The sequence below is a fragment of the Natrix helvetica genome, assembly GCF_964273705.1.
Source record: "Natrix helvetica genome assembly, chromosome: 7".
NCBI classification, from domain to species: domain Eukaryota; kingdom Metazoa; phylum Chordata; class Lepidosauria; order Squamata; family Natricidae; genus Natrix; species Natrix helvetica.
The window spans coordinates 72,844,233-72,868,791 of NC_138558.1; the positions used below are offsets into that span (position 1 = coordinate 72,844,233).

A 24,559-nucleotide genomic window follows, 5' to 3' on the forward strand; every position below is an offset into this window, starting at 1 on the left:
AGACAGACTTGATCGGCAGATAGGATAGAGATAATGGTAGGTGGATGGGAGGATGGGATAGAGAGAGAAATGGATGGATGGATGATGGATGGATGGAGGATAGATAGATGACAGATGATACATAGATACATGGATGGATGGATGGATAGATAGATTAGATAGATAGATAGATAGATGATAGATAATGGATGGATAGATTAGATAGATAGATAGATAGATAGATGATAGATAATGGATGGAGGATAGATAAGTGATACATAGATACATAGATACATTGATGGATAGATAGATAGACAGATGATAGATAGATAGATAGACAGACAGACTGACTGACTGACTGATTTTGGACTGTCACTAAACGAATAATTGTAAATTGAAGACTACCTGGATACCTTTGCTAAACTACTTTTATGAAAATTCATGCCACAATGCATATTTATTAGTCTTTTAAACTGCTCCAGGACACCCTGTATTGTAGCAACGAATAGGCTGTCCCAAAGCCAGGCCAGCTTAGAATTTCTGGACAGTGTCATTAGTTGTGCACCCCTCATGTCACCCATAAAAGCGGATGAACTCATCCCCTCTGTGAAAACCATCATCCCTCGCCTGCAATGTCCCTCCCACCCGCGATCGGATCTCTCCCTTGCTCTTTTCTGGAAATTAATGCTGCCCTTATACTCTTGCAAAGTTCAGGATCTTCTGTATACACCGAGGGCTTTAACAATGTAAAAATAGACCTGAGAAAATAAACACGTCACAAGACAAGAATCTGTCCTGATTTTAAGTCCCTGAAGCCAACAGGAAAACTTTCCATTTGGTTTTAAGCAGACTTTGAATCTGACAATAATTAAGCAGTAGATTGGAACGAGCCAGGCAAAACCCTGCATTTGCAAGCTGTCTCTTTCTCCATCTCCTATTATATCTGTCTTCTCTCTCTCTCTCTCTCTCCCTCCCTTCCTCCCTCCTTCTCTCTCTCTCAGTATATCTATCTACCTTTATCTGTGATCTTTATCATCTATCTCTATTATCTATCATCTTTCTGCCTGCCTGCCTGTCATCTTTGTCTATGTGTCTGTCTGTCTGTCTATCTATCTATCATCTATCTATCTATCCATCATATGTATGTATGTAGGTCTGTCTGTCTGTCTGTCTATCTATCTAATCTACGGTATCATTTTTAATCTATCATCTGTCTGTCTATCATCTGTCTATCCATCCATCGTCTGTCTGTCTGTCTATCTATCTTAAAATTTCTCTGTTCTATCATACCTCAAGACACCTAACATCAAAAAACATCATCAAAAAAGCACAACAAAGGATGTTCTTTCTGGGCCAACCCAGGAAGCTCAAACTGCCCAAAGAGCTGCTGATTCTGTTCTACAGAGGAACTATTGAGTCTCTCCTCTGCACCTCCATAACTGTCTGGTTTGGCTCTGCAACCCAACAAGACAGACACGGACTTCAGAGGATAATCAGAACTGCAGGAAAAACAATGGCTACCAACCGGCCTTCCATTGTGGACCTATGCACTGTACAAGTCAAAAAGAGGGCTGTGAAAATATCTACAGACCCCTCACATCCTGGACATAAATTGTTTCAACTTCTACCCTCAAAATGACGCTATAGGGCATTGCACACCAGAACAACTAGGCACAAAGACAGTTTTTTCCCGAACACCATCACTCTACTAAAGAAATACTACCTTCACCACTGTCAAACCATTCCCTAAGGCTGCATTACTATTACTATTAGTCTCCTCATCATTCCTATCACTCATCTCCTCCCACTTATGACTGCATGACTGTAACTTTGTTGCTTAATTCGTTAGATTTATATTGTTTCCTAGTATGATTTGATTGTTTATTTGTACCCTATTAAGTGTTGTACCTTATGTTTCTTGACGAATGTATCTTTTTTTTTAATGTACACTGAGAGCATCTGCACCAAAGACAAATTCCTTGTGTGTCCAATCACACTTGGCCAATAAAGAATTCTATTCTATTCTTTCCATATTCTATTATATTCAATTTTCCATATTCTCTTCTCTTCTCTTCTTTTCTTTTCATATTCTGTTCTGTTCTATTCTAATCTATTCTCTCCATATTCTATTCTATTCTTTCCATATTCTATTCCATTCTATTCTTTCCATATTCTATTTTATTCTATTCTATTCTTTCCATATTCTATTCTATTCTATTTTATTCTTATCCTATCCCATTATGTAAGGCCAGAATTCCTCCTGCTTAGAACAGCCTGTGTACAAAGAGCAAGAGTCAAAGAGCAAGAGTCCCTCACCAGCTGATGTGAGAAGGAGATCTTTTCTCCTGGGGGGTGGGGGGGTGGCATCTGAAGATCTCTTCTCCTGTATCACCAGCTGGCTAAGAACTCCGTCCGAGTGCCCTTCCTCCTGCTTCAAATCAAACCCAAGGACATTTGAAGGGAAAAATGGATCTCGCCTGCAATGGTCCTAAACGTGGAAAACAGTCGTAAGCCCCTTTCTTTGGTGCCATTGTAATATTGCTTGGTCACTAAGTGAACTGTCGTAATTTGAGGACTACTTGTAAAAGCCTGTGTCATTCCCTCCCACCAACAACACCTCCCCCCACTCCCCATCACTGTCATCTCAACCTTTGTAACTCAATGTCAGCGTTCCAAATAGCATCCGAAAGTAAATCAGAGTCCAAGGCAAAGCATTGCCCAAAGTTCCAATTGATGAAGAGAGCCACGTTGGCACATCTGGGAAAACCCGAATCTGAAGGCTTCCCGGTTTTCCCCACCCAGTTGAAAGTTCAAGATCTTGCCCCCACACCCACAAGCCCATCACATGGTCCAATCTCCCACTGCCATGCTGGCAGTTTCCACCCATCCAGTTCCAGTCAGGTGCAGAGACAAAGGATGACCTTGGTTTTCTAGAAAGAATTTTGTTATGGCTCCATAGTATCTAACTCCATACAATCTCCTCTCCCAGCCTGAGGCCTAACACTCAGTTTATATGCAGCACCAAAGGAAGCCCAATAATTCCTCACATTCCTCCTCCTCTTTTCCTCTTCCTCCTCTGCCTCTCCCTCTCGTTGTCCTCCTCCTCCTCCCTTCTAGCACTGATAATGTGACCTAACCGGGTCACGAAACGTCTCCCAGAAATGCCTGCTTGGTCACCGAGTCTAGTCAGTTTCTCACACTCTCAAATTCTCTGTTAAGCCTACTGGGAAAATTCCTGGCTCAAAAGAGCAGCTGAGTGTAGACAGCCTAGAGGTCATATTTTCCTCCAAACCCTGCCCCCACCCCCACCCCCACCCCCACCCCCGTTGTTCTGCATGCAACTTACACACGTGAGCTTCTACATCTTTACATTTAAGCAGGCAGGAAGTTGATAAAACGAACAAGCAGAGTTTTGATTATCAGAAATCTTTTCTGTTAAAATCCGTAGGCCTTCATTGTGATCGAATTGTCCAACTTGGACTTAGCACTTAAGTGAATTAAAAAGTAAGAATAAACCGTGCAAAATTGGGCCTGGTTAGTCCTTCAATTAAGGTACGTGGTGGCTCAGTGGCTAAGATGCTGAGCTTGTCGATCAGAAAGGTGGGCAGTTCGCCTGTTTGAATCCCTAGTGCCGTGTAACGGAGGGAGCTCCCATGATTTGTCCCAGCTTCTGCCAACCTAGCAGTTTGAAACCATGTAAAAAATGCAAGTAGAAAAAATAGGAGCCGCCTTTGGTGGGAACAGCGTTCCGTGCGTCTTTGGTGTTGAGTCATGCCAGCCACATGACCACGGAGACGTCTTTGGACAGTGCTGGCTCTTCGGCTTTGAAATGGAGATGAGCACCACCCCCTAGAGTTGGGAACGACTAGCACATATGTGCGAGGAGAACCTTTGCCTTAGTCCTTCGGTTGTGGATGCCCAGGAAGTCACAGGCTAAGACAAAATAAATCTACAGTGTAGAGGAAACCACTTCCTATCCTGGCAGAGAAAGCAGGCACTAAATGTTCAGGTTTGGATATGCTACTTCTACCATTCTCCTTTTTCAATCCGCTCCTTTAGGATTGCACCAGGTTCCTTCCTGGCTGAGAAGCAGTTTGGTCTAGTGGTTAGAGCACCCGGCGACTGTAGAAAGCAGGAGCCTGTGAATTCTAGTCCTGCCTTAGGCATGAAAAACAGCTGAGTAATTCTTCTTGTCCTTCTCCTTCCTCCTCCTCCTCTCCAGAACCTCTGCTCCCTTCTAGCACTGATGATGTTCCCTAGCTGGATAATGAAATGTCCGCAAGGAAATCACCAAGCTCAGAGAACACTAGGGACTCATTTTCTTCCTCCTCCTCCTCCTTCAACCCCACTCCTTTCTAACACTGATGATGTTACTTAGTTGGGTCATGAAATGTCTGCAAGAAAATCACCAAACTCAGAGACCGTTAAGGACCCTACAGTCCTCCTCTTCCTCCTCCTCCTCCTCCCCCCTGCAAATCCCACGCCCTTCTAACCCAGATGGTGTCACCTAGCTGGTTCATGAAAGATCTGCAAGAAAACCACAAAACTCAACACAAACAACCTCACTTTCTTTTTCTTTTCTTCCTCTTCGTCCTCCACCTCTCTGCAAACCCTGCTCCCATCCAGCATTGATGACGTTACCTGGTTGGGTCATGAAACATCTACAAGAAAACCACTAAGCTCAGAATGCACCAAGGACCTCACATTCCTCCTCCTCCTCCCTTCTAGTACTGATGATGTTACCTAGCTGGGTCATATCTGCAAGAAAACCACAAAACTCAGATAGCACACACAACCCCACGGTCCTTCTCTTTCTCTTGTTCCTCTTCCTCCTCCTCCTCCTCCTCCTCTCTGCAAACCCTACCCCCTTCTACCGGTAGTATTGATGACACAACCTAGTTGGGTCATGAAACATCTGCAAGAAAACCACCAAGGGAACACCAAGGACTACTTCCTCCTCCTCCTCCTCCTCCTCCTCCTCCTCCTCCTCCTCCTCCTCCTCCTCCTCCTCCTCCTCCTCCTCCTCTCCCTCCTCCTCCTCCCTGATGCCGTGACCTAGCTGGGTCACGAAACGTCTGCCAGACAAGCACCAGCCGGGACTCCACCCACCCTCCCCTCCCTGCCCAAGCGCTCCGGACGACCAGGGACCCTTCTATTTTTACCCCTCGCCTTCCCACCCCCACCTCCAAGCCATCGCTTGCCTTGGCCCTCCCCTCCCGGCCTTTGGGCTCCTCCCCCAGGAGGGGAGGAAGGAAGACAGAGAGGAGCCCCAAGCCAGAGCAGGTAAGGCGGCGCGGGACCCCTTTCCGGCCAGGCGATGTCCTGGGAGAGCTCTTGGGGTCTCCAACCTCGCGGGTCACCTCTCTTCGCCTCTTCTTGTGACCAGAAGGGGGGAGAGAGACAGAGAAACAGAGGAGAGAGAGACGGACTTCTGCCTTCCTCCTCCTCCTCCTCCTTTGCAAGCGGCTTCCCGCGACCCCGGGGAAGAATTGGGTAAGGGTCGTTTAGCTTGGCCTGTCAGCAAAGAGGGGTGGGGCGCACGGGTGCAAATTCTCCCCCCTTCCCTCCCCTTAAAGTTTAGGCTGTGTGGTCCCAGTTTGCAAGGAGCCCGGTTCAGGGGAAGCGGTCTCATCTCGAAGAGAAGAGCGAAGGGGTGGGGGTGGGGGGAGTTACGGCCAAGCCAGAGAAGCGAAAGTAGAACTTCTAATAGGAGAAATACGGAAAGCAGTTACGGTAGCTTGGAAAAGTCGGTGTTTCAAAGGGCTTTTTAGAATGGAATGGAATGGAATGGAATAGAATAGAATAGAATAGAATAGAATAGAATAGAATAGAATAAGAGTAGGGTAGGGTAGAGTTGAGTTGGAATTAGAATTAATAGAAATAGAAGTAATAGAAATAGAATAGAATTAGAATTAATATTAATAGAAATAGAAATAATAGAATAGAATAAGAGTAGGGTTGAGTTGAGTTGTAATTAGAATTAATAGAAATGGAAATAATAGGAATAGAATAGAATAGAATTCGAATTAATAGAAATAATAGGAATAGAAATAATAGAAATAGAATAGAATTAGAATTAGAATTAATAGAAATTAAGGGACTGGAAGTTAAAACATAAAGAATAGTTGCTGGAACTGGGTATGTCTAGTTTAATGAAAAGAAGGACTAGGGGAGACATGATAGCAGTGTTCCAATATCTCAGGGGCTGCCACAAAGAAGAGGGAGTCAAGCTAATCTCCACTTGTGTGAAGGACAAGAAGCAATGGGTGGAAACCAATCAAGGAGAGAAGCAACTTACAACTAAGGAGAAATTTACTAACAGTGAGAACAATTAACCAGTGGAACAGAAATTGCCTCCAGAAGTTGTGAATGCCCCAACACTGGAAGTCTTTAAGAAGATGTTGGATAACCATTTGTCTGAAATGGTATAGGGTTTCCTGTGTAGGCAATGGGTTGGACTAGAAGACCTCCAAGGTCCCTTCCAACTCTGTTATTCTATACTATTCTACATAGAAATTAGAAATAGAAATAGAATAGAATTAGAATTAATAGAAATAGAAATAATAGAAATAGAATTGGATAGAATTAGAATTAAGGCCAAGTATGATTGGACGCACAAGGAATTTGGCTTTGGTGCATATGCCCTTAGTGTACATTAAAAAATACATTCATCAAGAATCATAAATTACAACACTTAGTGATAGGTTACTAATAGGCAATCAAATGATACTGCAAGCCGAGAGATCTTTCATAATCAATGAACATTTTTATAGCAATTTGTGTCATCCCAAAGGACACTTTGAAAGAGACTTCAGTTGAATTTTTATTGTGATGTTTTTACCTGGTAGAGATTAAATACAGATGCAGATTAACAAAGTTGGAAGGGACCTTGTAGGTCATCTAGTCCAGCCCCTTTCCTGTGTTGAATTTCTTGTTTAAAAAATTACATTTTTAAAAAATGATGCATAAAACAATGAATTTAATTTTAAAAAATTTGTTTTAAAAATTAAAAGCATCAAAAAAAATTATGAATTAAAAAAAGAATATATGTATTTTTAAAAGTGCTAGCTGGGCTGATTTGAACTTGCAACACGTTTCTTAACGAAGAGGGCACACACACCGCTGTGCAAAAGTTGTGCATGTGTGCGTGATGTCTTCTGTCCTGCCTAGGGATCTGTTGAGAAAAAGATCCCTTTGACATCCAGTAATCTGAAACCTGCAACTGCCGGCATGGGAGAAGGAATTCCAGGACAGTGTGATTCCAGGAATGACTTATTTGGAAACATTGCAGGAGATAAATCCTTTATCCTTCAGCTCTGCTGTCTTTGAAGCCAGCAGAAGTTATAACTACACGTAGTTCTCGAACTTACAGCAATTCATTTAGTGACCGTCATTTAATTGAGTTACGAAAGACTGGTGTGTTGACTTAGAGGTAGAGCTCTCGCCTCACAATCCGGAGGCTGTGAATTCAATTCTAGGTAGAGGCAGATATTTCTCTCTCTGGGTACAATGAGAATAGATCTGCTGAACAAAACTCCACATCGGCGACAAGAAAGGCATCTGGCCAGTAAACACTCAGCTCCATTCAGTTGCCCAGGCTCCACCCCGCAAGGGATTACGGGGTCTTTAAAAGAAGATGATTTAGTTAAGAATTCAGTGACGAAACTGAAAAAAGTGACTTGTGACCACTTTTCACACTTTACGACCGTTCTAGTATCTCCATGGTCATTTGATCAAAATTCAGCCGCTTGGCAATTGGTCCATATTTATGATGGTGGCTGTGTCCCTGAAGGACACGCAATCTCCTTTTGCGACCTTCCAACAGGCAAGGTCAATGGGGAAGCCAGATTCACTTAACAACCCCGTGACTAACTTAACAACTGCAGCTTTTCACTTAACAACTGGGGCAAGAGAGGTCGTAAAATGGAGCAAAACTCACTTAAACAAGGTTTTGCTTAGCGACATAAATTAGAACTTTTATTCTCCTTTGGTGGGAAACAGAAATCAAGTGGATTTAGACAAAAGAGTTGGATACCCTAATAAGAATGGTGGTGTGGCCTAGAGGTGAAGCTCTCGCCTCAAACAGGAGGCTGTGAGTTTGATCCTAGGTAGAGACAGATATTTCTCTCTCTGGGCACAATGAGAATAGATCTGCTGAACAAAACTCCGCCTTGGCGACAGGAAGGGCATCCGGCCAATAAACATTCAGCTCCATTCAGTTGCCCAGACTCCACTCCACAAGGGATTATGTGCTAGTCGTTCCCAACTCTAGGGGGCGGTGGTCACCTCCGTTTCAAAGCCGAAGAGCCAGCACTGTCCAAAGATGTCTCCATGGTCATGTGGCTGGCATGACTAAACACCGGAGGTGCAGGGAATGCTGTTACCTTCCCACCAAAGGTGGTACCTATTTTTCTACTTGAATTTTTACCTGCTTTCGAACTGCTAGGTTGGCACAAGCTGGGACGAGTCACAGGAGCTCACTCCATTACACGGCGCTAGAGATTCAAACTGCGAAATTGCTGATCTTTGTGATCGATAAGCTCAGCGTCTTAGCCACTGAGCCACCCCGTGATTACATCAACTAATAATATTTTTTTTGTTTCCGTTTTAGAATAACAAGCCTGGCCAACCGATTGGGTTTTAAAAAACATGGAACCTTTATCATTCAGCGTGAAAAACCCGGAAGCATCTAATGATGGTTCGGTTGATTTCCGCCTTCAGTTGATCGGTTCCTTGCCGGTTCATTCTTTAACCACGATGCCCATGCTTCCTTGGATCGTAGCCCAGATCCGACAGCTCAGCATTCAGCCGTTGAAGGAAGACCCTGATGGTCGCCGAATTCGGATCAACGTCTCACCGGCCAGGATACGGTGTGAAGGAGACGCGGGGGAAAACCAGCAGTGGGATCCTTTGATTTGTTCCAGCCACTTTGAGTGTCGGCCTCAAGATGTCCACAAACTGATTCACAACAGCCAGGATCCCAGTTACTTCGCCTGCCTGATCAGAGACGGGGGCCCCCATCAGCCGAGTATCTGCTACGTTTTCAAAGCCGAAGATCAAACCAAGGTAAGTGAATATTTGGGGGTTGGAGTAAAGCTAGAGGAGATGAGCAATCTCCTAGCTCCGTGATGGTGAACCTGTGGCAAGCAGAGCCATTTGTTAGGCGTTGCCCTGTCAGCTCCAGCGCAGATGCGCACGCTGGCCAGCTTACTTCGGCCTCCATTTTCGGCTGTTTTTCGTCCTCCGGAGGCTTCCCTGAAGCCTCTGGAGGGTGAAAAATAACCCAACACACAAACCGGAAGTTCGGGACCAGACTTCCGGTTTGCACGTTGAGCCATTTTTCTCCCTCCGGAGGATTCAGGGGAGCCTCTTGAAGCCTCCAGAGGGCAAAAAACGACCCTATGGGCAAACCGGAAGTCCATCCCTGATCTTCTAGGTTGCCCGTAGGACCGTTTTTTGCCCTCTGGAGGCTTCAGGGAAGACTCCTGAAGCCTCCGGGAGGCGGGGGTGGCCGTTTTCGCCCTCCCCAAGCTCCTAGAAAGCCTCTGGATCCTGGGGAGGGCAAAAAACAGGTCCATTGTGGGTCAAAAGCGGAGGGGAGGGTGGGGGTCGTGTGCGCAGAGTGGGGTGGGAATGGAGATTTTGCGGTATCCTTCCCCTGCCACGCCCACCAAGCGACAGCCACAGAACCGGTAATAAAAAAACATTGAATTTCGCCGCTGGTTGGAAGGGAGATTTTTAAGAAGTAGACTGAACAGCCATTTATCTGGAAGGATACAGGGTCTCCTGCATGAGCAGGGGGTTGGACTAGAGGACCTCCAAGGTCCCTTCCAACTCTGTTGTTCTATGCTCTGTCTCAACTGATCTGTTTTGCCGCTTTCTACACAAAAGCAGCGATATGCACAACTTTCCCTCTCTCCTTCTCCTTACCGTTCTCTCACACGCTCAAATAGAGTTGCGGAGTTATATTTAATATTTTGAAGGATTTTAGATCCAGGAAAAACAGCCACCCATGAGGATTTCTGCAGACTGACAGCTCGAAGGCTTCAAAAACTACACCTAATCCCCCAGCCAAGACCGTGACCTAAAATACGATCCGTGCTTCTCCGGCGTCCTATTAATAGAGAAAGAGATTCCTTTTAAAACAAACAACACACAACACAGTGTATCTTCTGTGTCGTGTCTCTCTGGAGCTTGTTGAGCGAGGTTTCACTCTCTTTAGGAGAGGCATGTGAGAAAAAGAAAATAACCTGAATTCAGAACCATCAGATGGAATGAATTGTCACATGTTGATCTCTTGCCAACATGCGTGTTCACTTCCGCAATCGGAGTCTCTTCTTTGAGAGATAAATTTGTGGAAGTGGATTGAACACACATCTCTGCAGGCTTCAGAAATTTAAAAATAAATATGCATGCAAGCATTCATTGCTTTGAGCTGCTTGGTTGTTTTCTTGCAGACATCTCATTTCCCAGCTAGGTAACATCATCAGTGCTAGAATAGAGTGGGATTTGTGGAGAGGAGGAGGACTGTAGGGTCCTTGGTGCTCTTTGAGCTTGGTTGTTTTCTTGCAGACATCTCATTTCCCAGCTAGGTAACATCATCAGTGCTAGAATGGAGTGGGGTGCAGGGCAACCATTTGTTAAAGTCAATGGGGAAGCTAGATTCACTTAACAACTGGCTCGGGCTGCAGTGATTCGCTTAACAACTGTGGCAAGAAAAATGGGCAAAACTCACTTAACAGCAGTAATTTGGGGCTCAGTTGTGGTCATACGTTAAGGGCAACCCGTATTGTTGCTGAATTAGAGACCTTCTAAAAGATTTGCCAATTTTCTTTCCCTCCAATTTTTTATTGATACGCCCTGCAGACCATACTTCCTTCTGGGTTTTTTTCTGCCAATCTTGCACAAGAGATAGATCCACCACCAGTTGCATATGAGGGTTTTTCAGAAGGAGGAGGAGGAGGAGGAGGTTGGAGGAGAGGAAGAGGAAGAGGAGAAGAGGAAGAGGAAGAGGAAGAGGAAGAAGAAGAAGAAGAAGAAGAAGAAGAAGAAGAAGAAGAAGAAGAAGAAGAAGAAGAAGAAGAAGAAGAAGAAGAAGAAGAAGAAGAAGAAGAAGAAGAAGAAGAAGAAGAAGAAGAAGAAGAAGAAGTAATGTTTTGGCCTTGGACAATCTAGAACTACGCCGTCTATGGTCTGATCTAAGCATAGTACACAAAATTGTCTGCTACAACGCCCTACCTGTCAATGATTTCTTCAGCCTCAATAATACACGGACAAACAATCGATTCAAACTCAAGGTCAATCGTTCCAAACTCGATTGCAGAAAATACGACTTCAGCAACAGAGTGGTCAACGCCTGGAATGCTCTACCCGACTCCTTTGTTACATCCTCAAACCCCCACAGCTTCAACCTCAAACTGTCTACTGTTGATCTCACCCCATTCCTAAGAGGTCCATAAAGGGGGCGTGCATAAGTGCACCAGCGTGCCTACCCTCCCTCTCCTACTGTCCCCATTTATTCGTACCCATTTCCTGTGTTCATGTCCATGTTTATTCTTATTCTTGGCATCTCGTACATGAGTGACAAACTAACTAAATAAATAAATGAACAACTCCGTGGGCTGCTTGCTGCATCCACAGCTTAGCAAGAATTAAAACAGCAAACAGGAAATGGCAGGACAGAGGGCAAAATGTTAGTGACCGAGTCCTGAACTTTTCAACAAATTGTTTAAAAAAGCCGAACGCGTGGAAGGAAATCTTTACGGTGCTTTAAATACCACTACGATAGGATGTTTTATATTTCATATACTTTAGCAATCCAGGAGCATCTGTATGAACGAGGAGCAGCTCAGCAATTCTCTTCCTTTCCACCAAGTTTTATCTTGTCAACTTCCTGCCGCCCACATTCTTGTATTCCTTCTACTATAGTAATTTCTCGTTGCAGCCACAGAGTGGAGCTCTGTCATAGAGAAGAATTGAGCTGTCCGCCTTGCTTAGTACGTTATGTTGGATGCACAGATAAAACATAGAATCGCAGGGTTGGAAGGGACCTTGGAGATCCTCTAGTCCAGGGGTCGGCAAAGTGCAGCTCTTTCATCCTTCTGCTGCGGCTCCCTGTCACCGGTCAGCTCTACAATTGATAGGGCTTTCAGTTAGGACAGGTAGAGGAAAAAGGACGCTGTGCTAGGAGGAGACTCTATGGTTGGGGAACCGGATTTCCGGTCAGCTCCAGAATGGATCGGGTGGCTTCTGGTTAGGACCTTTGTGGCTCTTTGAGTGTTTGACTTCAGCTCCCAGAATTCCTCAGACAGAAGCCCACAAGTGAGAGAGATCTTGGAGTCTTAGTGGACAACCAGTTGAATATGAGCTAAAAGTGTGTGGCAACAGCCCCAAAAGCCAATCCTAAATTGCATTAACAGAGGGATACAGTCAAGATCAAGTGGGAAATTAATGCCACTCTATAAAGTCTTAGTAAGACCACACCTAGAGTACTGCATCCAATTTTGGTCACCACACTATAAAAAAGATGTTGAGACTCTGGAAAGAGTGCAGAGAAGAGCAACCAAGATGATGAGGGGACTGGAGGCTAAAACATAGGATGAACGGTTGCAGGAACCGGGCATGGCTAGTCTAGGGAAGAGAAGGACCAGGGGAGACAAGATAGAAGTCTTCCAATGTTTGAGGGGCTGCCACAGAGAGGAGGAAGAGGGTCAAGCTATTTTCCAAGGCACCCGAAGGCCAGACAAGGAGGAATGGATGGAAACTGACGAAGGAGAGATTCAACCTGGAAATAAGAAGAAATTTTCTGACAGTGAGAACAATCAACCCATGGAACAGAAGTTGCCTTCGGAAGTTGCGTGAGCTTTATCCCTGGAAGATTTCCAGAAGACACTGGACTTCCCTCTGTCAGAAATGCTATAGGTAGGGTCTCCTGCTTGGGTAGGGGGTTGGACTATATGACCTACAAGATCCCTTCCAACTCTGCTATTATTCTGTTATCCAGAGGTTGTGGGAGCTCCATCCCTGGAAGCTTTCAAGAAGAGACTGGACTGCTCTCTGTCAGAAATGGTGTAGGAAGGGGCTCCTGCTTGGGCAGGGGGTTGGGCTAGATGACCTACAGGGTCCCTTCCAGCTCTGTTATTCTATTCTGTTATTCTGTTAAGTCTTAAAGCTGGTAAATTTGGAGAGCCCTGGTCCAAGCCAAAACAAAACTATTCACATTATATCTGAGATGGTGGTAACCTTGGCTTCCATGGCTGGCTATAGTTAGCTTGTGTGGCCAACTCTACAACTGAACCATTCAACCACAAAGCTGCTGGGAAAAATCCTACAGGTAGTTCTTGTGATTTGATTGTTGTTATTCAGCCACCACGATGTAAAAGAAAGATGGGGAGACTCTAGAAAGAGTGCAGAGAAGAGCTACCAAAGGGGATTTGGGGACTGGAGGATAAAACATACAAAGAACAATTGCAGGAACTGGGTATGTCTAGTCTTATGAAAAGAAGGACCAGGGGAGACATGATATTCGTCTTCCAATATCTCAGGGGTTGCCACAAAGAAGAGGGAGTCAAACTATTCTCCAAACCACCTGAGGGCAGGACAAGAAGCAATGGGTGGAAACTAATCAAGGAGAGAAGCAACTTAGAACTGAGGAGAAACTTCCTGACAATTAATCAGTGGAACAACTTGCCTCCAGAAGTTGTGGATGCAAGTCCAAACACTGAAAGTTTTTAAAGAAAAGACTGGACAACCATTTGTCTGAAATGGTAGAGGGTTTCCTGCCTAAGCAGGGGGTTGGACTAGAAGACCTCCAACGTCCCTTCCAACTCTGTTATTCTACCTCCTCCTCTGCTGGTCCTCCCCTTCTCCTTTGACCTTCCATCTTTCCCAACATCAGGGTCTTCTCCAAGAGGTCCTTTCTTCTCGTTTGGTGGCCAAAGTCCTTGAGCTTCAGCTTTGGTATCTGTCTTTCCCAAGAACACGGGAGGATGTGATTTGATTACCTTTTTGTAATTTCTACCGTGGCTGAAAATTGGTATTTTCAAGTCAACGCTCGCTCGTATGTTAGTTTGAAAATGTTCATAGGTCTGTTTGCACCGACTGGTATCTTAGTCAAACTTTATTGAGATGTACTTCAAGACATTCCCGTGTTAGGCACCCGGTTTTCATCGTATACTTTTCAACTGGTTACCCCCACACACACACCTTTCGTTTTAAAACATTTGGCTTTCAGTACATGTCCAGAAGGGACTTGGTGGCTCAGTGGCTAAGACACTGAGCTTGTCAATCAGAAAAGCCGGCAGTTAGGCGGTTCGAATCCCCAGTGCCGCGTAACGGAGTGAGCTCCCGTGACTTGTCCAGCTTCTGCCAGCCTAGCAGTTTGAAAGCACGTTTAAAAAATGCAGGTAGAAAAATAGGAACCGCCTTTTGTGGCAAGGTAACAGTGCTCCTTGTGCCTTCAGCATTGAGTCATGCCAGCCACATGGGCACAGAAACGTCTTCAAACAGCACTGGCTCTTCGGCTTTGAAACGGAGATAAGCACCGCCCTCTAGAGTTGGGAATGAGTAGCACATATGTGTGAGGGGAACCTTTACCTTTAATGTACAGAATTGGACTTTGAAAAGAACACAGCTTTGATAGCCACGGGTGAAACAAGCAGTGGGAAATGGGTCGGGTATGGGATCGCAATTAGAAACGCAGCAGAGGTCTACCACAGCTCTATTCATCATTTTTAAAATTCTCTGCTGATGTGATTTGCTTTCGCCTGTCTTCTGCCAACATAAACAGGCTTGCGAAGGTTTCCAGTTGCAATCTACCTCTGAAGTATTTCTTTCAGTTCTGCCAGGAATCAGAAGTTGTTTCATTGGCTTTTATAAAAATAGCTGCAAGCATGTGGGACACTCTGTCAGTGGTGTATATTTAAAAATATTGGTTATAGCTTTGGAGTTAATGCATAGCGATTCTCATACAGTTGCAAGACTTTGTAAATGTTCTGACCGAAGCTTCCCAAGAGCATGAAGCAAACTACTAGCCCCGACAAAAAAAAGGCCCTTTTATTAATTTACTGTGAATTCTGCTCATTCACATCCAGCCAAATCTTTCAAAGGAGGATTTACAGTCACAGACCTTATCTGGCTTGGAGAGCTGCCAGGACGATCTCTGCAAAACTTGGCAAGGAGTCTCAGAGAATCACGAATCAAATAAGCGAACTAATTGTCTCCTGCAAACTCCACTCCCCTTTTGCTCCTCTTTATTTCCTCTGGGAGGGGACATCATCATCCAGCATCAAGATGAAGATCACCTGAAGTGTTAATACCTTGTCTAGTGAAGAGAAGGATCAGGGGAGACATAGCCGTGTTCCAATTTTTGAGGGACTGCCACATAGAAAGAGGGGGGTCAAGCTATTTTCCAAAGCACCGGAAAGCCAGACAAGGAAGAATGGATGAAAACTGACCAAGGAGAGATTCAACCTAGAAATAAGGAGAAATTTTCTGACGGAGAGAACAATCAACCCATGGAACAGAAGTTGCCTTTGGAAGTTGCGGGAACTTCATCCCTGGAAGATTTCCAGAAGACATTGGACTGCCCTCTGTCAGAAATGGTGTAAGGTCTCCTGCTTGGGCAGGAGGTTGGACTAGATGACCTACAGGGTCCCTTCCAACTCTGTTATTCTATTCTGTTATTCTGCTAAGTCTTAAAGCTGGTAAATTTGGAGAGCCCTGGTCCAAGCCAAAACAAAACTAATCACATTATATCTGAGATGGTGGTAACGTTGGCTTTCATGGCTGGCTATAGTTAGCTTGTGTGGCCAATTCTACAACTAAACCATTAAAACCACAAAGCTGCTGGAAAAAACCTACAGGTAGTTCTTGTGATTTGATTGTTGTTATTCAGCCACCACGATGTAAAAGAAAGATATGGAGACTCTAGAAAGAGTGCAGAGAAGAGCTACCAAAGGGGATTTGGGGACTGGAGGATAAAACATACAAAGAACAATTGCAGGAACTGGGCATGTCTAGTCTTATGAAAAGAAGGACTAGGGGAGACATGATAGCAGTCTTCCAATATCTCAGGGGCTGCCACAAAGAAGAGGGAATCAAACTATTCTCCAAAGCACCTGAGGGCAGGACAAGAAGCAATGGGTGGAAATTAATCAAGGAGAAATGCTGTTAATCCATATCTGTGTATTCATCACCAATTTAATCAGCAATCAACAATCAAATGAATTCTGATTTTAGTGCTTTCTGTAGCTTTCCGGCTGATCACCCTGTTCCTATTGCTTTATATACGGTAAAGTTGTGATGCCATCTAATAAAATAATTACTTTTCCTTCCTTTATAGATATTGGACTAGATTTTTGCTTCTGAATAACTTATTCCATGACATCATGCAATCTAAAATTAATCTGCATTGGATGTTTTTTTTTTTTTTTTTGCTGACCGAAGCATAACAGAGTTCTTAAGGAAATTAAACTGAGTTGATTGATGGACTCATGAAACATGAGTGGGGTTTAGTTATGAAACAGGACACATGAGCTTCCTGCTTGGGGGGGGGTTGTTAAACTTTAGGTTACTCTGTACAGATATTGTCTGTGGCTTTCCAGTTTTAAACTTAAGAGGGAAATATATTTGTTTAACAGAATAACAGAGCTGGAAGGGACCTTGGAGGTCTTCTAGTCCAACCCCCTACTCAGGCAGGAAACCCTATACCATTTCAGACAGCTGGTTGTCCAACTTCTTCTTAAAGACTTCCAGTGTTGGAGCATTCACAACTTCTGGAGGGAAGTTGCTCCACTGATTAATTGTTCTCACTGTCAGGAAGTATCTGTCCTTGCCACTTTCTATAGAGAGCATCTTATCATATAGCAATTCAGTCTGGATTGGAAGCCTTACTGCCTCAGACAGAAAGGTGGTGGAGAGAGTGGTGAGGACAGTGGAAAAAGGTTATTGGCAGTTCCCTCCCTATTCTCTAGGAAGCGATGCTTGAGCAAGGTCTGCAGGATTGTCTGGGATGCTATACATCAGGGGTGTCAAACTCAAGGCCCATGGGCCACATCCAGCCTGCGATGTGGTCAAATCCAACCCGCAATATGGTCAAATCCAGCCCATCCTGGAAATGTGCGTGCGTGCGTGCAGGAGTCGGAGTGTGGCCCGGCCCACATCATCCCGGCGTGCGTGCATGCACCTGCTGACTCCTGCACGCATGCGCGCTTGCTATTTGTCCCGTCCCTCTCTCCCCCCCCCCGCCCACCCCGGCTGCTCCGCGGAGGACAACTACGATGCTCCTCGAAGAAATCCAGTTTGACACCCCTACTATGCATCCCCTTCACAACCTTTTTTTCCTTGTTACCTTCTGGGAGGGGTTTCGTGGTGTCCAAAGCAAAACATCCTCATTCCGTCACAGTTTTGCTCCATATTGTATCACCCTTGTGAACTCTCTCAAGCTTCCTCTTTTCTGCTGTGTATTCAAGATGGGCAGTGATTCCCATTTCTGTGTATTTGCAGGTAGTCCTCGACTTACAACAGTTCATTTAGTGTCCGTTCAAAGTTACAGCGGCACTGAAAAAGGCGACTTGGGGCCGTTTTTCCACACTTAACAACCTTTGTGGCCTCCCCACAATCAGGGGATCAAAACTCAGGTGCTTGGCAACTGGTTCATACTTACGACCATTGCCGGGTCCTGAGGTCATGCGATTCCTCTTTTGTGTCCTTCTGACAAGCAAAGACAACGGGGCGGCTGCATTCACTTAACCACCGTGGCAGGAAAGGTGGTAAAATGGGGCAAAACTCACTTAACAAATGTCTCATTGAACAATAAAAATTTTGGGCTCAGTTGTGGTCCTAAGTAGAGGTCTACCCTTGTATGTTAGGGCAGGGGTGTCAAACTCAATTTCCTTGAGGGCCGCATCAGGGTTGTGTTTCACCTCAGGGGTGGGTGGGTGTGGCCAGGGTGGGCGTGGCCAACTCAATGTCTCATTTTCGGCTGCGACGGCCTCCTACAGCACTTTGCCAGCGAAAAAGAAGCTCCATTTTCACTGGCAGAGGCACTATGTATATAAAGGACATGGTGGCTCAGTGGCTAAGATGCTGAGCTTGTCGATCAGAAAGGTTGGCAGTTTGGCGGTTCGAATCTCTAGCACCACATAACGGAGGGAGCTCCCGTTACTTGTCCCAGCTTCTGCCAACCTAGCAGTTCGAAAGCACGTGAAAATGGAAGTAGAAAAATAGGAACCACCTTTGGTGGGAAGGGAACAGCGTTCCGTGCGCCTTCGGTGTTTAATCATGCTGGACACATGACTATGGAGACGTCTTCGGCAGCGCTGGCTCTTTGGCTTTGAAACTACCCCTTAGAGCTGGAAACGAATAGCACATATGTGCAAGGGGAACCTTTATATACATATATATTTACCTAGCAAGTCTACACGGATAGTTCTGAGAGAAGGCAAACAGGATTTCATTTTTAATGAGTGCCAGCGTGTCCACAGCAAAAAGAAAAGAAAAAGAAAGACAATAGGAATGGCAAAGAAGGAAGAGGCGTGGAGAAAGCATTTCAGAATAGACCCTTCCCAGTTCTCTGGAAAGTCAAGTTAAACGGAGGGAAGAGGTGGTTTTAGTTTTGCAAGATTTTGAGGTAATGCAGACAGGAAACCAAGCACACAAGTACCAACCAGACTACTCTTGTAGGGTTGCAGCAGCTTGTCTGCCTGGAATCCACACTGTACATCAGACATTAATACCATCGAACAAGTCCAGAGGTATTTCACGAGAGGAGTCTTCCACTCCTCTGCTCGCAATAGAATCCCTTATGCCTCCATACTTGAAATTTTGGGCTTGGACAACCTGGAACTACGCCGACTAAGGTCTGACCTAAGCGTAGTACACAAAATTGTCTGCTACAACGCCCTACCTGTCAACTACTTCTTCAGCTTCAGCCACGATAATGCAAGGGCAAACAACAGATGCAAACTCAAGGTAAACCTGCTCCAAACTCGATTGCAGAAAATACGACTTCAGCAACAGAGTGGTCAACGCCTGGAATGATCTACCTGACTCTGTTGTTACATCCTCAAACCTCCATAACTTTAACCTCAAACTGTCTACCGTGGACCTCACCCCATTCCTAAGAGGTCCGTAAAGACGGGGTGCATAAGTGCACCAGTGTGCCTACTTTCTCTCTCCTACTGTCCCCATTTATTCGTACCCGTTTCCTGTGGTCATGTACATGTTTATACTTATACCTGTTATCTCATACATGTTTGACAGACTTAATACATAAATTTTGTGACTACATTCTTGGGGGGAAAAAACATCAACATCTAAGCTAGCAAGACCTTGAGTTCAACTCCAGATTTAGCCATGAAAGCCAGCTAGAGGAGCTTGGAGAAGTCACTCTGATTCAGGCCAACCCACCTCACAGGGTTGTGGTTGTGGTGGTGGGAAAATAAGAGGAGAATGTTGTGTTGGATACGTTCGCCAATTAGAGTTGCTGTATTTGTAAAAAAATAAATAAAGGCAGGAGACACATTCTTTCGCAGAGAATCTAGTCATCTCATTCAGACACCGATATGTTTCAGTTGTCCCTCACAAAACCGAAGCAAATCTTTATGCTTGTGGTTGTTGGTAGACTGCATTTTTTTATTCTGTTGCAGGTCGTAATATTTGTTTAGCTTGAAAAGGCAATTTTGGATAGCTATGGACGCTGGCTCCAACATTTTCCATCTCCCAATGACTTACTTGGATCCATCAAAAGGGGCTTATGCCAGTGGTGAAATTCAATTTTTTTTACTACCGGTTCTGTGGTTGTGGCTTGGTGGGCGTGATGTGGCTTGGTGGGTGGGGTGTGGCTTGGTGGGCATGGTAGGGGAAGGTTATTGCAAAATCTCCAGTCCCACCTCTCTCTGGGGCCAGCCAGAGGTGGTATTTGCCGGTTATCTGAACTACTCAAAATTTCCACTACCGGTTCTCCGAACTACTTAAAATTTCTACTGCAAGTTCTCCAGAACCTGTCAGAACCTGCTGGATTTCACCCCTGGCTTATGCGAAAGGCAAACAATATGTTTTTTGTGTCTACTATACTGTTTCCCTGAAAATAAGGCCTCCCTGGATAATAAACCCAATCGGGCTTTTGAGAGCATGCACTAAAATAAGCCCTCCCCCCAAAATAAGCCCTCTCCTAAAATATTTAAACGCATGCACAGCCGGTTCCCACCATTTCCTGCGTGTGGGTGGGAGTAACATGCCCCATGTGCCCTGCATGCGCCTGCCATCCATGCGGAATAGCCATTACGGAGGCCTCTCCCGCAAACCCTAGCTACCGCGCCCCTTCTCTTAGTGACGGCTGCCAAAGGAGCGGCCGGCCCAGCGACACTAGGGCGGGCAATAGTGCGCCAGAAACAGAGGCGGAACTTCCGGCCCGCTCTGGTTCAGCTGACCTGCGGCCCGAGGTTAAAAGGCCTCCTGCACTCCAAAAATAATAAGACCTCCCTGAAAATAAGACTAAGCGCTTATTTTGGGGGGCAAAAAAAAAAGATCTTGTCTTATTTTGGGAGGAAACATGGTACACATTTATCCTTCTGGGAGCAGTGGATTTCAGCTTTGCCAGAAACACACAGCTGTAAATCTCCATGATTCTTGTACACCACTGGTGTGTGTGTCTGCTTGCCTGCCTGCCTACCTGTCTTAGGGGTAATCGGTGTCTTTCTCAGTTTCAAGTCTTCTACTAGAAGCCTGGACGTTTGGGGGTTCTGTGTAGGATCTTAGCTGTTCCATTAACTACAGTTTTGCAGAAGAACAGAGTTGGAAGGGACCTTGGAGGTCTTCTAGTCCAAATCGCTGCTCAGGCAGGAAACCCTACACCAGAGGTCTTCAAACTTGGCAACTTTAAGACTTGTGGACTTCAAGTCCTAGAATTCTCCAGCCAGCTCTGCTCCAAAACTACCAGTGTTGGAGCATTCACAACTTCTAGAGGCAAGTTGTCCTGCTGGTTAATTGTTGAAAAAGCATAACCATGACTGGGATGACTGAGAATCTCCATAGACACTTAGGAGACAGAGTCACGATGGTGCAGTGGTTAGAGTGCAGTACTGCAGGCTACTTCTGCTGATTGCCAGCTGCCAGCAGTTTGGCCAATCAAATCTCTTCAGGCCCAAGGTTGACTCGGCCTCCCATCCTTCCGAGGTGGGTAAAATGAGGAGCCAGATTGTTGGGGGCAAGAGGCTGACTGTGTAAACCGCTTAGAGAGGGCTCGAAAGCACCATGAAGTGGTATATAAGTCTAAGTCCTATTGCTATTATGCTGTTATGTTCTTTTCTTTTTACTGTAGCGAACAATGCACAATAAGGTTTACAAAATAAGCCACCTCGCCTTTCCTTTTTCCTTTCTTTCTCTCTGCAGCTTTGCTTTCTGATAAACGTCCACCTGTGTTGATTAAAAAAGCTGCCAAAATCTGTAGCATGATACGTGGCCTGCGCATCGATGCTCACGTCAAAGTGGGCTTAATGAAAGGTTTAAGCAGTATGTGGTTCAGCCAGTACATGTTGTGGCCCGCCAGCAGCCAGCAAAGCTGGCAGCAGAGGCGGACAGTGAGGAGGTTGGGGAGGAAGATGGGCCAGTCCTGGAGTCTGGGGAAGGCTCTGATGAGGGCTCTATGTCGGAGGCAGAGAGGGGGCCAGGGCCATCTGACAGTTATCAGCTGCCTTCAGAGTCAGACGTCAGTGAGGCAGACGAACAGCTGGAGCCTGTTCCCAGTGTGCGCATGCGCAGAGCTGCCAGAAGAAAAGAACAACTCAGAAATCATGGAAGACTTGGGAGTAAAGCCACAGGTGGACGGTGATTGGCCCCTCCCATAGGAAATAAAAGAGGAGCGAAAGGGGAGGGGGCTTTTGCAGGAAACAATTCAATTGTTCCGTCATTAGATTCGTTTCAGGAGTGTTACCTAGTTGGGTAATGAAATGTCTGCAAGAAAAACCACCAAGCTCAGCGAGCACCAACAAACTCACAGTTGTCGTTGTCGTTGTTGTTGTTATCACCATCCTCTTCCTCCTCCTCCTCTCCACATACCCTATTCCAGTGATGGCGAACCTTTTCGTCACCAAGTGCCCAAACCAGAATGTATGAGCATGCGTGACCATGCTCTGGAGTGCTGGAAACCACCAGAAGACCAGCTGGCGACAGCACGCATGCCCTCAGAGAGAGCACTATGTGCCACCTCTGGCACACTTGCCAGAGGTTCGCCACCATGGCCCTATTCCAGGGGTGTTCAAACTTGGCAACTTTAAGACTTGTGGACTTCAACTCCCAGAATTCCCCAGCCAGCATAGCTGGCTGGGGAATTCTGGGAGTTGAAGTCCACAAGTCTTAAAGTTGCCAAGTTTGGACACCCCTGCCCTATTCCTTTCTAGTACTGACAAGGAAAACCATCCAGACCGGGTAACCCCAAGGATCCCACAGCATCACAATTCACGCTTGCTCCTTCTTAAAGAGGCAAAATTAAATTAGGGGCTGGAGGTTTGTGTGTGTGTGTGGTATTTTATTTTATTTTATTATTTTTCCCATTTCTATACCACCCATCTCCCTCAATGGATGGATGCAGTCATCTCATTACATTCGGTACCAACCCAGCCGTTAAGGATGGAGACGTTGCCCAGGAATTTCCAAGAATCAGTCTTTGGCCCACTTCTCTTGATATTAAAAAAATAATACCATTCTTCCGCTTTTTTTCATCACGTAGGTTTAAACCCCAAAGCGGGGCTGAAAAACGGCTGAAGTTCACCCAAGACTGGCTTTTGTTTCTACCTTTAGTGAGCGGTGACATTTATTTATTTGTTTTGCAAGGTTTGAAAATACATTGAGACCCATAGAAGTTTGAGACTAGATCCAAGTCACCATGAGCCAAAAATGAGATTTAAACCGAGGCTCGGATAACAATCAGCATTTAATCTTTGATCAAAGCTTAAAGACATGATGGTTAGTGTTCCCAACATAATCCAAGGATATGCAGGGAAGAACTATCTTTCAGATAAGGTGTAGCTCCTTTTTATACAGTAGGAAACTTCATCACTAGCCTTATCGGCTAGTATGGGATCGTATCCTGCCCCATACATCCCTTCGGCCGATCCGCTCTCACAGAGAGGGACTCCTCCGGGTGCCGTCCACGAGGCAGTGCCAGCGGGCGGCGCCCAGGAGTAGGGCCTTCTCTGTGATGGGCCCGACCCTCTGGAATGACCTCCCCCCGGACATCAGGACAACTACCGATCTCCGCTCCTTCCGTAAGAAGCTTAAAACCCACCTGTTTAGTTTAGCTGGCCTGGCCTAATCCCAGTTTAGTCCCTCAATTCTGCACTTTTAAATTTTTAGGGGTTGGTTTTAAGGTTGATTTTTAATTTTTACCATCCTGTACAGCCTTAAGGTTTAATTTGATTTTATTTATTCTTTGTATACAGTTTTTAATGTGCCTGTACACCGCCCCGAGTCCCTTCGGGGAGAGGGGGCGGTCTATAAATTTAATAAATAAATAAATAAATCAGCCTTATCTCTTTCCTGTTCAATTTGGCCCCCTGTTGTGAAGGGCACAGATCCAAGGTGAGATCGGAAGGGGGACAGATCAAAGATGTCAGTTTTACAGCTCCATTCCGGGATAAATTCTATGCCCATAGATTGCAGATTGATAAGAGTTCAAATGGCAAGGATCACACATTGTGGCATTTGCCAGTTATTTTACAGACTAATATGTTACAAATACAAGGCATAATATAGGTGTGTTACAGAAAACAGATCTTTCTACTAAAACCAACAAGTTTGTATCCTTATTACTATTCCCCTTCATTTTGAAGGCTGAGATATATTTTCTGCACAAAGTCACTCCACGCTGCTGTTCCTCTTTAAAAGCAGGGCTTATGAATGCTGTCTTTCATCCCAGCACGCTTTAAAAAGTTGCCAGTCTATCTTCGTTATTTTATTTTATTTTTTCCCCTCCTTGCCTTGGCATGTCCCTGCCTGTTCCTTCAACACCAGCTGCTACATTTCACAATTTCCTGACTGGTCCACAGGGCAGCCTTTGTTGGTCCTTCCTCCTCCTCTTCCTCCTCCCTCTCCTTTTGAGAAGGAGAAGGGGCGGAGTTGTCTTTTTGAAAGAGCCAACGGGAGGTGTCCTCCAACCTTCGTCCCACCCCGTCTTTCTCTGCATTCAGGGAGAGCCGCTGGACTAGTGACCTTAGAGTTGCTTTTGAAGGAGGAAGCTCACATATTCCTCCTTTGCAAACTCCCCTTCTGGGAAAGCAATGCTTCCTTGTCTCTCTGGAAAGGAATTGATGCTCCAGACAGATGTGGGAGAGCGAAGTCTGAGCAAGAAGAGGAGAAGACAGTTGGCATTGGAACTGGCCAGCCTCAGTTGGCTTTCTTCTTGTTAGGATGTCTCCCCTCTTTAACTGGGTAGCCAAGGTAGGATCCTTTCTCCCTTGCTTTTCTTTTCTTTGTCTTCCGAACAGGGTAAGGTTCGATTTTTGGAAAGTGCTGAAAGGACAAGAGAAATTCCTATAGCTCGAGGACCATAAATACCTCAACTCCGATGATTAGCAAATCC

The 24,559-nt window shown here is 45.3% G+C and overlaps 1 protein-coding gene across 6 annotated transcripts in view; it reads left to right on the top strand.

The window, feature by feature from the left end:
* Window positions 1-5,161: 5,161 nt before the first annotated feature.
* Window positions 5,162-24,559, top strand: part of TBC1D1 (TBC1 domain family member 1) — a 90,899-nt gene continuing 71,501 nt past the window's right edge. For 4 of the 6 annotated variants that reach the window (XM_081959788.1, XM_081959790.1, XM_081959789.1 and 1 more), the window contains exon 1: window positions 8,591-9,045. In XM_081959788.1, the coding sequence (XP_081815914.1) occupies window positions 8,629-9,045 (417 nt within the window). In that variant the 5' untranslated portion in view covers window positions 8,591-8,628. Of the gene's footprint in view, window positions 5,263-8,590; window positions 9,046-24,151; window positions 24,418-24,559 lie in introns of those variants that run through there. The other 2 variants (XM_081959787.1, XM_081959792.1) reach the window with 2 other exon arrangements.